This window comes from Paroedura picta, chromosome 1 (assembly GCF_049243985.1).
Source record: "Paroedura picta isolate Pp20150507F chromosome 1, Ppicta_v3.0, whole genome shotgun sequence".
Taxonomy (NCBI): domain Eukaryota; kingdom Metazoa; phylum Chordata; class Lepidosauria; order Squamata; family Gekkonidae; genus Paroedura; species Paroedura picta.
Genome location: NC_135369.1, coordinates 182,203,101 through 182,220,420, shown reverse-complemented (window position 1 = coordinate 182,220,420; position 17,320 = coordinate 182,203,101). Strand labels below are relative to the sequence as shown.

The 17,320-nt window shown below is 45.9% G+C and overlaps 1 protein-coding gene across 4 annotated transcripts in view; it reads right to left on the bottom strand.

The window, feature by feature from the left end:
- The window catches only part of PLCB4 (phospholipase C beta 4), a 199,538-nt gene that overhangs the window by 27,810 nt on the left and 154,408 nt on the right, over positions 1–17,320 (bottom strand). For all 4 annotated transcript variants that reach the window (XM_077314657.1, XM_077314638.1, XM_077314629.1 and 1 more), the window contains 6 exons: positions 12,143–12,347; positions 11,184–11,272; positions 9,749–9,899; positions 9,106–9,155; positions 8,387–8,452; positions 2,920–3,035 (listed from right to left, as the gene is read on the bottom strand). In XM_077314657.1, coding sequence (XP_077170772.1) covers positions 2,920–3,035; positions 8,387–8,452; positions 9,106–9,155; positions 9,749–9,899; positions 11,184–11,272; positions 12,143–12,347 — 677 coding nt within the window. The remainder of the gene's footprint in view (positions 1–2,919; positions 3,036–8,386; positions 8,453–9,105; positions 9,156–9,748; positions 9,900–11,183; positions 11,273–12,142; positions 12,348–17,320) is intronic.

The window sequence follows — 17,320 nt, the reverse complement described above, 5'->3', positions numbered from 1 at the left end:
TCCAGATGCCATCCCCCATAGTCAGGCCTGAAAACAAAACTAGCACTAGCTGGCACCTCTGGCACCCAAGGCTGCAGAGAGATAACTAGTTCTCAAAACATCAAATGGCTTTACAACTGGAATCCCTGATGCAAACTATACTACTCTAGACCAGCTACATTCACACTACACTAATCAACACCAATCAATAAAACCTACACCAATCAAACCTACGCTACACCAATCAATAAAACAGATCAAAAGGCAGTTAGATACAAATGGCAAGAGCTTGGAGACATAGTTTTGACAGCTATGACTGTATTTTCGTTCAAGAGACCTGGTCAGTGTTAAAGTTAAAAACCACAGGATTCTCTCTATTCAACTTACAAGGGTATAAGTGCTTCTTTAAAGGTTGTATAAGGCAGGGCTGAATTCTGTCCCAATCTAATTTGCTATCCAAAATATCCCTTCTTGAATTGTATCCACCTTTCACCCAAGCCCTTGTAATCCACATGGCTACCAATATATTAATTCTGATTAACATATACTTTCCCGTCACTGACGCTGAAATGATTTTCTGTAATTAAAAAATGTCCATCCATTCAATTTATAATTATCGGTGATCTAAGTGCATGAATTGGACCTAATAACTATATTCTTGCCCATCAGGTGTCTCTTGAAGGAGAGGACTTTTGCCTTTCTCACTCTCCGTACTCTATTCCTCTAAGGATAGGCTAATTTATAGGGCTGGGTTATGCCTTAGGGAATTCTGTATGTCCTCAAATGTATTTACTTTAAACAGGCCAGACTCTTTTCCTGAAGCTGGTAAGTTTACATTATCAAATGGTAGCAGCATTATGGATTACTGCATTTGCTCTATAAATTTAAGTCCCATTCAACTGGAACTCATACAGAAAGCGATCATTCCCATTACTGGTAATAAAGTATACTCGGGCAACTAAATCTCTGAAGCCTAGGCAGCTTGGCATAATCCTAATAGTATTCTGAAAGGATCAATCAATCTTTATTTTATGGTCATTTAGACCAAATTTCAGATAGACTTATACAAGAATGCAGCTTCTAATAAGGAACAGAAGGTTAAAAAATCTGCCATCAGTAAAACAATCTTAAAAATTAAAATAAATAAATAAAATTCAATATTTAAAATGAGCATTAAATACTTTATACTACAATGTTCAAGTTGGATTCAATGGGTGCTTTCTGCTCTACAAAAATATGCAGTTTCATAGCAACAGTGCAACATTTGGCTGTAAGGAGAGCTGTTTTCTATTTTACCACCATGTAATTTGGTATATATTGTAGAATTATTATAGATTTTATTGTATGGGGTTTTATATTTTGGACTATGTTGTTTTATAGGTTTTATTATAAACCACTGTGAGCTAGCTTGCTGGGAGTGGCGGTAAATAAATTGGATGGATGGATGGATGGATGGATAGATAACATCCCTCCAGCATAGCTGAACATCTCGCCTGGGCAAAGGTCCTTTGTTTGAGTACCTCTTGGTTAAAAAAGGTAAAAAGGCAGGTCACCTGTAATGCTCTCAGCAACCACAAATAACATCTGCATTTTGTGGGCCTCCAGGATGTCAGCAAATAAATTCCAACTCTTTAACTACTAACAACATTCCAGTGACATAAATCTCTTTTCTCGCTTGTCCCTTTTCATCATGCATATGGTGAGAAATGCATACTTTTCAGCTTCGGTAAATGTAAACCAGAACCATGGAAAAACGGGTTTTGTACATGTGTAGCAAAGCTGAATAGTACACTTGACACCAACATCTTGGTAAGACCTCCAGCACACCAGTTGTGTCAAAATGGCACAACTTCAACACCTCCCATCCCACTGAAGCTGGATCTCAGGACTTGTTTTCCCTGACTCTGGTCTATTGGTGCTTGGGTGTATTTCTTCAGACCAGAGATGAGGCTCATGTGACTGAATACTGCTTCATGTAGAAAAAAAAAGGCTCTGGACATAAATTAGTATGTCAGATCTTGAGAGATCAGCCTCTTTCCCCCAAAAACAAAAATCAGACAGTCAGAAAACTGGCTTGAGCCTGATTTCAAAACCTTTCACGCTTATAGAATTCCCCCAAAAGGTTCATAACTACTGTTGATAATGAAACAATTTATAGAAAAGGTATACTATTCCATTAGGCAGTAGACTTGTAGGCAATCATCTATACATCTAATTCTGAAACTATTCTCAGAGTATGGAGGGGAAAAAAAATCCACACTATGAGGCCATGCATAGATAACCCAGAGATTTGCAGAAAAATATTTTTTTTTTAAAAGTTTAAAAATGCCAAACTTTCACAACATCCTTTTATTAAATCTTGGTAGCTATTTGTGATTGTCTATGCAACTGCAGGCATCCTCTTGTCAATACTTGTGTATAAAATCCAAAATGGTTTCTGTGGTTCCATTTTGAAGCCTGCAGTGGGTTGGGAGATGGACCAAAGCTGGAAAGAAGATAAGAAGGAAGATTTGAGTAGCACGTGGACCAAGAAGGAAGGAAGGAAGGAAGGAAGGAAGGAAGGAAGGAAGGAAGGAAGGAAGGAAGGAAGGAAGGAAGGAAGGAAGGAAGGAAGGAAGGAAGGAAGGAAGGAAGGAAGGAGGAACAAGCAGTGATGCAGATGGGGGTCGGAGGGAATGAAAGAATCAGTGAAAGGGAAAGATATGAGTTCTGCTGGAGAAGGGAAACATGGATAGGGAGGGCAAGTGAGAGAGGCGGCCGCAAGGAACAGAGGGGAGCAGGAAAAGAAGAGGAGCTTCTGGAACTGTGAGGGACAGCAGAGGGAGAGGAGGAGGATCCTTCTGAGTAAGGATCTAACCCTCTCCCAAAATGAATGAATACAACTGATATATCCCAAACCCAACTGCTTTGATAGTTGTACATCTCTTGAAGAGGTCTTACCCCTTTTTCTTGATGGCCTTTTCAAGGATTTTCTCATAAGCTAACTTCTCTTTGTTATATTGTGCTACTATTTTGTCAACCTGTGTGCAGTGCAACTTCTGCATAATACTGTGTTCCTGCAAAACAAAACAAAAAAGGTCTTGTCAGGCATTTTGTTGGGTTATTAGGTATTTAAATGCATTCCTACTGCTCCTAATATACCTTTTCTGCCATCTTTCTGCCATTCTTTTTCACTTTGTTACTATGAACTCCATCAGTTTGGTAAAAAGACCTTCAGGCAGTATTTTGTGTTATGTACACTGATTGTTTGAATTGAAATTTTACACAGTTCCCAAGTCCAAATAACTGGTTTAATATATAAAAAGGTCAAAGGTAAAGGTATCCCCTGTGCAAGCACCGAGTCATGTCTGACCCTTGGGGTGATGCCCTCTAGCGTTTTCATGGCAGACTCAATACAGGGTGGTTTGCCAGTGCCTTCCCCAGTCATTACCGTTTATCCCTCAGCAAGCTGGGTACTCATTTTACCGACCTCGGAAGGATGGAAGGCTGAGTCGACCTTGAACCGGCTGCTGGGATCAAACACCCAACCTCATGGGCAGAGCTTTCAGACAACATTTTTGCTGCCTTACCACTCTGCGCCACAAGAGGCTCAAGTTTAATATATAGTTACCGCTAAATGAAGTTAAGGGTTTCTTTCTGTTTACATACCAAAATATCAGAGAGTGATATTATACATTTAAACAAAATCTCTTCTACTTCTGACAGCAATTTATACTATCATTCCAACCGATTACTCCTAACTTCAAGGAGTGATAGATTTTAGGCCTTGGAGAAGCATTTGTAGTATCCCAAAAAGGAATATGGACTCCTTAACTCCATAGAGCCAATTTGGAGTAATGATTAAGAGTGGTTGCTTCTAATTTGGAGAGTTGGGTTTAATTCCTCACTCCTCCTTTATATGTAGCCAGCTGGGTGACCTTGGGCTCGTCTCAGCTTTGTTAGAGCTGTACTCACAAAGCACTCCTGCCAGGGTTCTCTCAGCCCCACCTACCTCCCAGGGGGTCTGTTGTGGGGAAAGGCAAGGCAATTGCAAGCCACTTTGAGACTTGTTTGGGAAGTGAAAGCAGGGTATAAAAACCGACTCGGCTTCTTTTTCTTAATGACCAAATTACAGAGTGTAAATATCGAGTTGGAAAATTAATGGTGCAATGATAAAATCAGACATTTTTAAAACAACAGGATTAATTTTTCCGACTCAGAATTTGTACAATGCTATTTGGACACACATGGGAAAAATACAGCAGAATCAACAGTAAACTCTACATTTCTATGCCTGCCATCTTGTTCAGGCCAGGGGAAAGGGCACTCCCACCACTGTCACCCACTGCCTGTCCTTGCTCTGGCAGGGAAAAATACGGGGGCTGGAACAGTGTCTGCAGATGTCATGGCATCACTTCTGGTCCTGTAACCAGAAGTGATGTTACCATGTTTCAGTGTGCTCTAGGATTGCCTTGAAACATCATGTTTTTTACCGTAGAGTTTGAGGAGAACTGTAGAGCATCCTATGGTGTGAGGATGTCACTTTCAGCTATGTGGGATGCCCTTCTAGTGAGTCCCCATCTCACCTCCTGGGCCCATTCTGCACACATTGGATAATGCAGTTTCAATGTGCTTTTGCAGCTGCATTTCCCTGTGCAGAACAGGATAATCCACTTCTAAAGTGCATTATCCAACATGTGCGGAATGGGCCCAGGTCTCCCAGGCAGAAGGCTGTGGGCAGGGCCTTAACTGTGCATGCAGAATACCCCATCCCACCAACTCAATCCCCAGCATTTCCCATGGGCAGGATTGGGCAGGAAAGGATGAGCAACCCCTCTGTCTCAGATCCTGGAGAGCTGCTGCCAACACATCATTAAATTTTTACTTAATCCAAATGTCACTGCAGATTTCCAGTCACCCTGCAGGTTTGACATTACTCCTATGCTTTAACCTGCAAAGTCTCTTACAAAAATCTAACAGGAGAATTTCGCACTGTCTTTAATATTAGACAGACCGTGAATTAGGAGGCAGCTTCAAAGCTAATGTCATTAAAAAAAATAAACCTGGTTTCCAAAATACATTAATGACACAACTGGTAAAAACATTTTGAGAGCCTCTTTGTGACTCACACCAAGATGAAAGCTTAACACATTCCAATTTCAGAGAGATTAAAAAGACAAATTTATCCAGACATCATTAACAAACTGTCCGTTTCATTTGTTTCTGGGATATATATTTTGACTAGAAATTGGAAAAAAGGGGGAGGGGCAGATAGACTCAAGGTGGAAGGGCTGCCCTTTACCTGACGGAAATGTGAAGAGAAAGGAAGAGGGAACGGAACCTCTTGCTTTTATATCGTAGGTGTCAAAAGGTTAAGTAGCAGGGAAAGCAGGGAGAAGATGAGCAAATTCTAGAAAAAGAAATCCCTGGAAACAGAATCATAAGGATCTCCAGGGTCATCCAATCCAACCCAATGCAGAATGCAGGAACTCACAACTACCTGCCCACCTGCAGTGGCCCCAATTTCATGCCCAAATGTCACTCACTCACAATCTGCCTAAGTTCATAAAAACAGCCTTTCTATCTAGCCTCTACTTAAAAACCACCAAAGAAGGAGAACCCACCACCTCCCAAGGAGGTCTGTGCCACTGAGGAACCCGTTCAACTGTCAGGAACTTCTTCCGGATGTTTAGCTGAAAATTCTTTTTGAATTAATTCCAACCCATTGCTTCTGGTAAGGCCCTCTGGGGTGACAGAAAACAGCTCTTCTCCATCTTCTATATGACAGCCCTTCAAGTACTTTATGATGGTTATCATATCACCTCTTAGTTGTCTTCTCTTCTGGTAAAACAGACCAAGCTCCCTCAACCTTTCTTCATATGATTGGATCTCCAAACCCCTCACCATCTTCACTTTAGCCCAGTTCAATAGCCTGCCAAAATCATTCAGTATTCTGATTGTCTTCTGGTGTGTTTGCTACCCTCCCTGTATATGTTATCTGCAAATTTAATAAGCACGCCCTCTATTCCTTCATCCAAATCATTGATAAACACAGGACAGATCCCTGAGGCACTCCACTCGTCACTTCTCCAAAAAGAGAAGCACCCTTTGGGTGTGATCTGTAAACCAGTTCTTGATCCATTTAACAGTAATAGGATCCATATTGCATTGTACCAACTTGCCAATAAGAATATCATGTGGAAGCTTATCAAAAGCCTTACTGAAATCAAGGTACACTATGTCCACAGCATTCCCCTGATCTAGCAAGGTAGTAATCATTTTCAAAACCCAGAGAAGGTTAATCTGATATGACTTGTTCTTGCAAAAGCCATGCTGACTTTTAATAATTACAGCCATCTGCTCTAGCTGCTCAAGGACCAACTGTTTGATGATTTGTTTTAAAATCTTGCCAGCTACAGACGTCAAGCTGACAGGTCAATAGTTACTTAGATCTTTCTTTTCCCCCTTCTTGAAAATGGGGACAACATTTGCCTCCATCTTCCCCCTCTTTACCCAACCTTCTTTCTGAACCGTAAGGCAACTGCTCTGTTGCTCAGATAATGAAGACACCCTGAGGCTGGATTCCACAGACAGTGCTGGGTCAGACAGGGAAGTGCTATAAAAACTCAGATTCCCATGGGAGCTGTTAGACTGAAACAGTCCAATGGTGGCAGAAAAGGACAGAAGTACTGCAAAAGTTTTCTACTTGGCAGCTGTTCTTACAAATTATTCCCATTGCTCCTCCACTTCCTTCTTGCTGTAATTAAATTTAATTTCCAGAGGAAGAATTGTCCAACCCCGTCTCCAGAAAGTAAACTGAATTATGAGCGAGGACCAAGGTTGAGTCCAATGGCAGCTTTAAGATCAAAAAGTTCAAGTTCTGGGCATAAGGGAGAACTGAGTGACTTTGCATGCATAGTAAGATAAGAAGCCAGTATCTTTGTTAAGCCCCAGGGGTTCCATTGTCCTGAGTGTGGGAGCAACTTGTAATTCAGTCTAGTGGGGAACAGTCAAGGTGGTGTTCCCTCCCTTGCAGAAGTCCTCCTGTAGGAATTCCTTATGGAACCCCATGCCACTGGCTTCCTGCCACCCGCAGGGCCCACAAGGCCTGGGGGAAGGAGCACCCGGCACTCACCAAGCGGCTCTGCTTCACCCTCTCTCATAATTAAACTTCATTGGTCTTAAAGGTGCCACTGGACTCAGACATTGTTTTACATATATTCCATTTATACTGACATCAAAAGTGTTATTAAATCCTCCTTCCTTACAGAGAGTGCTAACCAACAGCAGTGAGAATGGCCCATGCAATTGGTGCTGGTCCAAGCCGCTTCCAGACTCACTCCTATGTTGTCACTGACCTTGGAATACGAGTCGTACAGCAAATGAGGAAGAGGCCCAGACTGCTCCCCTCCTCCCCTTCCCTCCCTGTCACCTTTCAGTTGCCAGTTATCTTGATGCTGGAGAAGGGTCCTCTCTCAATAGCCAGAAGAATAAGGGCCGGGGGTGGGGGTGGTCTACAGCTTCCATCCAGTCTAGACTACCCAGGCCCATTATGCATACCTCATATAATGCACTTTCAATGTGCTTTTGCAGATGGACTTTCCTGTGCGGAACAGGATACCCTACTTCTAAAGTGCATGGAAAGTGCATTATCCAGTGTGTGCATAAGGCATCCCAGAGAGGGAAGATCTCCCTCATCCAACAGCACAGGCCCATCCCCTCCCCTCACGTGTCTCGGTCATCAGCCTGAGGGCGCAGCCTGACTTAAAGTACTTTGAGAGACAATGAAAAGTGGAAGCACGCCTAGCCTCAACCAGGGCCAGGGCCTTTTCGGTCTTGGGCCCAACCTGGTGGAATGAGCTCCCAGGTGAGCTACGGGCCCTGCGGGAGCTTTCGGCGTTCCGCAGGGCCTGCAAAACGGAGCTCTTCTGCGGGGTTTATGGTGGAGGCCAATAAAGGTATTTGAATCTGATAGTTGAGGATGGGGTTGGCGAGGTAGATCAATGCCCCCCCCCCCGGGGTATGATTAGTACATCATCAACCTCCTTCCTCACTCCTCCTATAGTAAGGGAGGGGGGGGGGGTTCCGCCATGTTGGAATCTTTTTTTGCCTTTTTAATGGGTTTTTTAATGGGGGTTCTATAAGACTTCGTAATCCGCCACGATCCGATTCGGAAGTGGTGGGGAATAAATCGAAATAGTAGTAACAACAACAACAACAATATAAATTCAATAAACTTGATAAATTCATACAATTTTGCATCATTTAATAAATAAAAACCCAAGGCAGAAGATGCATTGTGATATCTAATAACCGTCCCATCTTTCTGACCCTGATCACAACATTTCCCCATCTCTGATCACTCATTCCTCCCCCCCTGAAAAGGAAAGCGCCCCAATAGAAAACTTGTTTTTAAAAACCACCGTACCTTCCCGTGCCTCTTCTTTAAAGCATTCAATTCTTTTTGCTGTTTTTTCATATGCTTGATATAGGCCTGTTCCCCCCAACAAGACAAAACAAAACGAATGCATTAATTTCCGTTCACCACGCTCAGTTTCATAAGAGCCCTGAGAAGGACATCTTGCTCAGATAGTCTTGGCTTAAAGCAGGGGTAGTCAAACTGCGGCCCTCCAGATGTCCATGGACTACAATTCCCATGAGCCCCTGCCAGCGAACGCTCATGGGAATTGTAGTCCATGGACATCTGGAGGGCCGCAGTTTGACTACCCCTGGCTTAAAGAGACACTACGCACACACCGACAACCCATCTCCCCCCACCCCGTGTTGGGGCACAGAGTTCCCCTCTGCAGGAATTCCTTGTGGAACCTTGCGCTACTGCCTGCCTGATGTCTGCTGGCCCCACCAGGCTTGGGGGGGAGGAGCACTTGGCGCCCACCAAGCAGCTCTGGTCCATCCCACCCTCTTCCAGGGAACAAGCTGCAGCAGAGACTGACTGACAATAAGGCCAGGGAGAGATCACTTGGGAATTCTGAAGGGAGGTCGAGAGGGGTCAAGGAGAAACATGGAGTCAGTGCTCAGTGAAGGGCACGGGGGAATTGTCCGTTTTAGGGCTGGGAACGCCATTTCATGTGTGCATCTAGCAAGCACACACTTTAGGAAGAGGCTGCTAAGCACCTGCATGCTTACCTTTGTCTGCTTCAGGTCCTCTAACCTGACTTGTGGGATAAGGTCGATCCCTGAAAAAAAAATCAAGCACAATAATAAAGCATTGTAGCAACCACCACTTGTACTTTCAGGGCATCTCGTTGTTGTTGTTAGTTGCGAAGTCATGTCTGACCCATCGCGACCCCGTGGACAATGATCCTCCAGGCCTTCCTGTCCTCTACCATTCCCCGGAGTCCATTTAAGTTCGCACCTACTGCTTCAGTGACTCCATCCAGCCACCTCATTCTCTGTCATCCCCTTCTTCTTTTGCCCTCAATCGCTCCCAGCATCAGGCTCTTCTCCAGGGAGTCCTTCCTTCTCATGAGGTGGCCAAAGTATTTGAGTTTCATCTTCAGGATCTGGCCTTCTAAGGAGCAGTCAGGGCTGATCTCCTCTAGGACTGGCCGGTTTGTTCGCCTTGCAGTCCAAGGGACTCGCAAGAGACTTCTCCAGCATCTTAGTAACTTATAAAGATTTCCTGACCAAAGTATGTGGGCTTCTTGAAAGAAGCCTGAAAAGGGAGCTTTAAAGCTCCAAGAGATACGGCGATTGTCGAGCAGTGCTGTGTTTGTGAAGGGGGAAAGCCATGCAGTAAGTCACGTTTGGAACCGCCTGGGTGTCTTACCTTTCTTTGCTTCCACCCCCGGCCCAACACCAGAAGTGGCGTTCTGTCGAAGTTCCGAGCTCGTCTGGGGAGTTACGTTTGCCTTGGGGTTGTTTGCTTTCCCTTTCTTATCATTCTTGGAAGTGTCGTTTGGAACATCAGCGATGTCGCTCTGCAAGGAATAAAGAATCCTAAGATTACAAACCTACCAAGGAGGGCAATACAGAGAACGAGGAAACGGTGTCGGTTAATACAGACGGATCCAGTGGGTACGTGGGGGTGAGGGATCCCGGCCCAGGCACAACAGCTGCTGGGATGCCTGAACCCAGCTGATCAAACCAATACGCAAGAACAGTTTAGCCCGCTTGGATTAAGCCTTGTGGGGGAAGTATTTGTATAACTTCTGCAGGAGCAGTGTGCAGTGACCTCAGAGCAAAATACTCAGTTTAGCTTGCCACTAAAGGTAAAGGTAAAAGTATCCCCTGTGCAAGCACTGGGTCATGTCTGACCCTTGGGGTGATGCCCTCTAGTGTTTTCATGGCAGACTCAATACGGGGTGGTTTGCCAGTGCCTTCTCCAGTCATTACCGTTTACCCCCCAGCAAGCTGGGTACTCATTTTACCAACCTCGGAAGGATGGAAGGCTGAGTCAACCTTGAGCCGGCTGCTGGGACTGAACTCCCAGCCTCATAGGCAGAGGTTTCAGACAACATTTCTGCTGCCTTACCACTCTGCGCCACAAGAGGCTCTTAGCTTGCCACTAGGGAGGTACAAAAATGATTTTTCCCTTGGGTTTGGATAAACTCAGCCCCAAAAGATACGCTGATACACTGATATATACACTGATATACCTGAATATCAATAGCAGCATTGGTATTCGGATTGGTAAGATTCAGGATTCCATATATTCAGCTCCATTATAAACTTTCTCAACTTTTTTACCCAAAACACTCCTCAGGCTTTGAGAAATCATATATGTGGCATGACCGTGCAGAATACGGATGGAATGCGTAACTGTGTACATGCCCACCTGGGGCCCCTCCCCTCCCCACCTCCTCGAGGCCCATCATTGGCCATATGGGGTGCGGGGGGGGGGAGGAGGTTAATATGACCATATATTGTCACATCACCTGATAAATTATTGACAAATTTAAAAATGTATAAAATATCAATTCCCATCCACTTGGGAAACCCTTCCAGGGTCATCAAGAAACCCCAGGGTTTCATAAAACCTTGGCTAAGAAAGTCTGCTATGGAGCCATCAAAGTCAATGGGAGATCTTGCCTGAGCCTATTCGATTGTCGGGGGTTTGTGCATGGAGATGTTAGCACCAAAGTTCCAATGGAGAGTCTGCTGCACTGGGCCCCTGGTGCACAAGCTTACTCTCAACTTCTCCTGCAAGAGGCCTGAAGGAGACATGCCAATCCTTTTCGCATCCACAGGTAATCGCAACTTACTGTTTCGATCCCCATGGCTCTCATCTGGTCTGCTCTTTTCTCCATGACAGACAGAAACTTCTTTGGATCTGACAAGGCATCCACAATGTCTACGAGAGAGAGAGTTAAAACAAGTATGCAAGCTGAACAGTCCTGTCATTGCTTCAAAGGCTCGATTCTTCCACTTTGTCAGACACAGCAGGCCTCTGAAGCAAAAACTGATGGTGTCAAAAATCCACAGGTTACTCAAAAGAGGTGGGAAAACACACCATGGATTCCCTGCACAAAAGACCATGGCCACAGAGAATGAAAGCTGTGTGAACCGTCTTCTCCGGAGGTCTCCTGCCAGAGGTTGTGATGGCCAGCAAAACAATCTGCTCGGTTAGCTGGAAAGTGGGTGGCTTCCTCAACAGCTGGTCAAAGCTGCTGCTTTAAATGACTCTAATGACAGCAGGAATAAACACTGGCAGTCTTCAAGCAGTGGCTGGGCAGATCTTTCTCCTGGATGCTTGAGGCTGATCCTGCATTGAGCAGGGGATGGGACTAGATGGCCTGGATGGCCCCCTCCCACTCGAGGATTCTATGAGTCTAGTTCAGCAGTAGAATGGGCTGCCTAAGGAGTTGGGGAGCTTCCCCTCACTGGCAGTTTTCAAGCAGAAGTTGGACAGATCCTTAATCTGGAGGCTGATCCTGCATTGAGCAGAGGGTGGGACTACATGGCTTGGATGGCCCCTTCCCACTCTAGGGTTCCATGAGTCCAGTTCACCTGTGGAATGGACTGCCTAAGGAGATGGTGAGCATGGAACTGGAGTCACTGTGGGAGGGCAGGTAGTTCTGAATTTCCTGCATTCTGCAGGGGGTTGGACGAGATGACCCTGGTCATCCCTGGAGGTCCCTTCCAATTCTATAATTCCATGACCACTGGTCTGAACCAGCAGGGCTCTTCTTCTGTTCTTATGTCCCAGTCCAGCTGCTCTTACCTCCAAAACCATCCGGCACGTATGTTTTGAGCACAATGTTGCAGAAGACAGTTGGCAGAGATAAGGGCTTGTTGCCTTCGTTCCGAAGGGAAATGTGCCTGTAGCCAGCCTGAAGACCATCCAGAGGCAATATCCTTTGGCCAATCAGTTTGTTGTTATCATCGTAAACAGCTATCCTCAAGACGGCAAGATCTGGGAGAATCACCTAGGAGACCCAAGGACAAAGATGGTCATTGATCACTACCATACTAGACATCCCAGAATCCTCACCTTTGGAGGAATCCTGGCAACACATCCATGGCCAACAGAGTCATGAAAGAGACATCTTACGTGTGTTGGGTTCTGACTTGTACCCTATACAGATGAGCCCGTGTTTCTGTCCAATCAGCATCTCAAGACCATTCCACCTACATGTGGAGGAAGACTCTGCGTAGATGCACCCTTCCCATGGTCAGAGATGCTGATGCTTTCCAAATGCTGCAGCTCATGGGATGGGAGCATCTATGCAAACCCTTCCTCTGCATGTAGGCACTGTGCTACAGAACTGGCAATCGCAGTTGTGGGGTGTGTGGATACCCAACATGTGGATGGGTCATCTGAACAGGGCAAATATTAACGTGTATTCCAGAAGTTGTAGGTGTATCTTCTTCTGTATAGTACTCAGAGTGGGCAGTGAGAGACTAACATGGAACTATCCTATAGAAGAACTCTGTGCACTTTGACTATTTTGCATTTGACGTTCATAAAAACATACATGGAAATAACCTGAGTGAGAAAAAAGGAAGCCAAGATGATAAACACAAATGAGATTCAGCTGTTGAGTAGGGCAGATGATCCCAGAAGACTGGGCCTAGTCAACATTCAGGGGTTGCAACACTGTTCTTGGTGACTATGAGAGCTATAAGGGCCTCCTTCTCCCAGGTTCTTCCCAAGCCATTCCCAGTAATGCCTTGACCCAGGATGAAGACTGATAATGCTCAAGACAATGCATCCTCCTGGAATAAATCAAGACCGAGGTTTCATGTCTCATTACCAATGCTAACTTCTCCATGCCCCGCTTCACATCATGCCTAATTCAGGCATGTCTGCCACTGCCACTCAAAGTATAAGCAGAGCTGCAGTAGATCGATAACAGAAATACAATTGAACACCTTTTTTCGAACAACATTGTTTCAGGTAGTACAGAAATACAATTGTTTCAGACTATAACCAATCATGGCTAGAAAACACTTTTAAAAAAGTGTAAATAGTTCACAAAAAGTCACCAGTTCAAGCTATTTTTCAGCCACAGCCTTCCTCAGAAATTCTGAAACAAAGAAAATAACACCATAAAGATCCTGGTACCTCATGCATAGGATTAAAAGCCAAACCAGCAAATACACAGGCCACTCTGATGGCCTGGTGGGTAAGAAAATGATTGCAACCTTCTGATAGATCATATGGTTATTAGAAATTGACTCTAGTTCTAAATCTTGGTTTGACTGCTTTTGACCCTGGGTTCTTATCAAAAGAGCGGTCTTCCCATGAGTTGGAGGAGGGAATGTGTTGAGTAGGGTCAAGCTGGTCTTATCTTCTACACCAAGGCCAGAAGGCATGAGTAAGCCATTACAACATGTAAACTGGAATTGAGGACAGGTAAAGACCCAGATCCCTGCCAGCAGTTCCTGGAAGGCTGCCGTAAGGGCAGTAGGGTGTTCCCAGGAGGTGGAGTGGGGAGATAGAGACCCCAGGCTATTGGCTCATCCTGCAAGGCATCATCTTTCCCAGCCTCCAAGGGAAGGGTATTTAATTTAACCCTATGTGAACCTATTGTTCCCTGCACAGATTTGGGAACTCCCCTGTGTCTATATTTCTTCTGTAGTAAAAATATTTAAAAGGTTTTCCTCTCAGTTTGACTAATTGGGACTGGGCATTTAGCTATCAACTCAAAGAAATCAAGAAGGTCAGAGCTCTAAATGGCTGCTAAGGCTGGCTCGGGGACTTAGCTGAGAACAAAATAGCATGTACAACTTTCTTTTATGTGTTGGTTTGACTTTTAATCACATGCACGAGGTCAGGATCTTTCTTTATGGTGTCATTTTCTATGTTTCAGAATTTCTGAGAATTAGCTTGAACTGGTGACTTCTTTGAATTATTTACACTTTGATGTGTTTTCTAGCCACGGTTGGTTACTGGTCTGTAACAACTGCTTGTCGCCCTATAGTCTGCGGATTCCAACTTGTTGGTCATTCTCAGCCCCAGAGAGGCACGCCTGGCCTTGACCAGGGCCAGGGCCTTCTCTGTCCTGGCCCCACCTGGTGGAATGAGCTCCCAGAGGAGCTGATGGCCCTGAGAGACCTTTCATCTTTCCGCAGGGCCTGCAAAACGGAGCTCTTCCGCCAGGTAAATGCTTGAGGCCAGTGCCGGTAGAAGGTCAGATGGGGCTTCCCCCTGGAAGATATGCTCCCATGCCGGTCCATCTACTGGCATGGCTGGTTGTCACACCCCTCCCCTAGACACCTCGGCTATCAGTGGGGGTTGTCAAGATGGATCATTATTGTTTCTGCCATATGGTTTTGTATTTTTGTAATTTTATGGGGTATTAACGGGGTTTTTAATTGGGGATTCTATTACTGTACTGAATTTTGTATGTAACCTGCCGCAAGCCAGTGTGTTCGATAGTGACGGGGATTTAACCCTTCCATCTCCATGCACTTTTGATACCTGAAACTGCTCTGTTGCTAGAATTTCAAAGGGGAAAACATGACAATCTTAGCTCTTTTGAGAAGCTAACAGGAATTGCAGCCCAGAAACAGAGTCCACTAGCAGGCAGGGCCTTGAGGCTGGAGCCAGGTCCAGAGAGTCCCTCCATCCCACAAAGCCATGGAGGACAACAGGCCACAGGAGCCAGGGCATCCCCGCCTGCTTCTGCTTGTCTGCCGATGGTGGCTAGCTCCACCTTGCTTTCAACTCTTTGGTTACAGCGACAACATCTACGGTTGGTTCGAAAACATCCCAGCTAGCATGCACATTCCAAGTACACCAAGACTGACCCAACATGCCTGTTAAAAGAAAACACTCCCACCACTGGCCAGTCTCTCACAGTGGAATGACAACACACAGAGTATGCATTACAACAGTGGTCACTTTATTAGCTTTTTCAGGACTGGAGGACAATCAAGCACCATTTACACATTACCTGCCAAGCATCTGCATGAGGTTTGTGCAGCAAGTAAAGTGCGGCAGGATGGCAGCCTACACTTGCTGCTTCACCAAGGGGAGGATCCTTCCCCGGCCCTGCCAGCTGGAGCCTTCCCACAGCCTGAAGGGCCTCTTGACGGCTTCCACGGGCAGAAGGCTGTCTAGGTGGGTGGAAGAGTCCTGGGCGGGCAGTGGGATCCCCCCTTCCCAGTGCTCCTGAAGTCATTTCCTTTTGCTTACAGGGATCTGGCACTGTGATTACTGGGAGCGACCATCCAACCCGAGTCTCCCCCAGTCTCCCGGAAGGATTACGCCAAATATCAGTCAGAGAAAGCTTGGGCCAAGATACGGCAAAATTTGTATTTAGCGTTAAACCACAGCCATCCTTTCCAAAGTTAGGTGAACACCTGGCCAAAAATATCTGCCTCTAAAAGGAGGGGAGGGGGGCGGAGCAGGTAATCGTTCTGCATTCTCGACGACAGAACAAGTGACAGCAGAAGAGACGTGGTCAAAGACAGCACCAGCAAGGCACATACTTGGGATGAAACTCTGGTTGACAAAAATAATAATAAAAAAAATAGAATGGGATATCAAACAGATACTGCTCGACGCACCCGAGGGGGAGTTCCACGTGCCGTTTTGACAGACCTTTCCGAAGTTAAGCGTGATTCCGTGTGCCAATTACGGAGAAACTTTAGTTCGGTGTGAGTTTTTTTTTTTTCCTGGTGGGAGCATCTGTTCTATGTGTGCAGCAGAATGAGCTGGGAATTCAGGGCCAGGGTTCCCAAATGGTAGGATGGGGCTGACTGCTTTTAGGAGTGAGTCAGAGGTGGCCCTTTGTTAAGGAGAAAAATCCCCCGCAACCAAAGTACCGCTACGGATGGGACTGGGGGGGGGGGAACACAGAGGTTTTCTCCTAACATGGTCGATGTTTAGTGACCATATCAGAATTCTATGGTTTCAAGGCTCTAATAAACGAGAAAGGCCAAGCGCTGATCGCGGCAGCCTCAATTTGACATGGGGCTATGCTGAGGAGGGAAAGAGTGTTAACCCTTCAGCATCCTTGGTATTCCACACTTACTACCCTACTTGGCTGCTAGCATGTGAAAAAAAGGTGAAAATGAACACCACATTCTTTTAAAATATACTGCTTCCCTTACAAATTACAAGAGAGAGGTAAAGTTAAATTTAAAGGTATCCCCTGTGCAAGCACCGGGTCATGTCTGACCCTTGGGGTGACGCCCTCCAGCGTTTTCATGGCAGACTCAATACGGGGTGGTTTGCCAGTGCCTTCCCCAGTCATTACCGTTTACCCCCCAGCAAGCTGGGTACTCATTTTACCGACCTCGGAAGGATGGAAGGCTGAGTCAACCTTGAGCCCGCTGCTGGGATCGAACTCCCAGCCTCATGGGCAGAGCTTTCAGACTGCATGTCTGCTGCCTTACCACTCTGCGCCACAAGAGGCTCTGCAAGATAGAGGAGTCGCTTCCAAACAGCAAGCCCAAGGGCAGGTTAAATGCCTTCTCCCCTTCACAGCCCAAGGCAAACTGAGGCTGCCCAGGACTGCAGTTTGCATTTTAGGGGCATTTTGTATGAGCCTTCCCTCGGCTGCATGTCTGGACCCGTTTGGCGACACTGTGTAAAACGCTGACTCAGGGAAACTGCTCAGCTTCCTCGACGATGCTAGGGCGAGAAAGGTTCTGTCAAACCACATGTGTTCCGTCACCCCCAAGAAACGACCTTTTAAAAAGTGCATCCGGTTAGACAGTGCCGAGGACATTCCCGGTGGAAGAGAGAAAAATGTACATGACGCACACAGGCAGGGGGAGCCAGCCTCGGATACGGGGGGGGGGGCGGCCCCCTCCCGCCTTCAAATCCATGTAATGACATTGACCTTAGCTTTGGATGCAGCCTCTCACCTGCCCTCTTGGCCGAAGGAACAGTGCAAGATAGCAGGCACTGCCCGGGCAGGGAAGACGGTGTGATCTCCAAGGGATG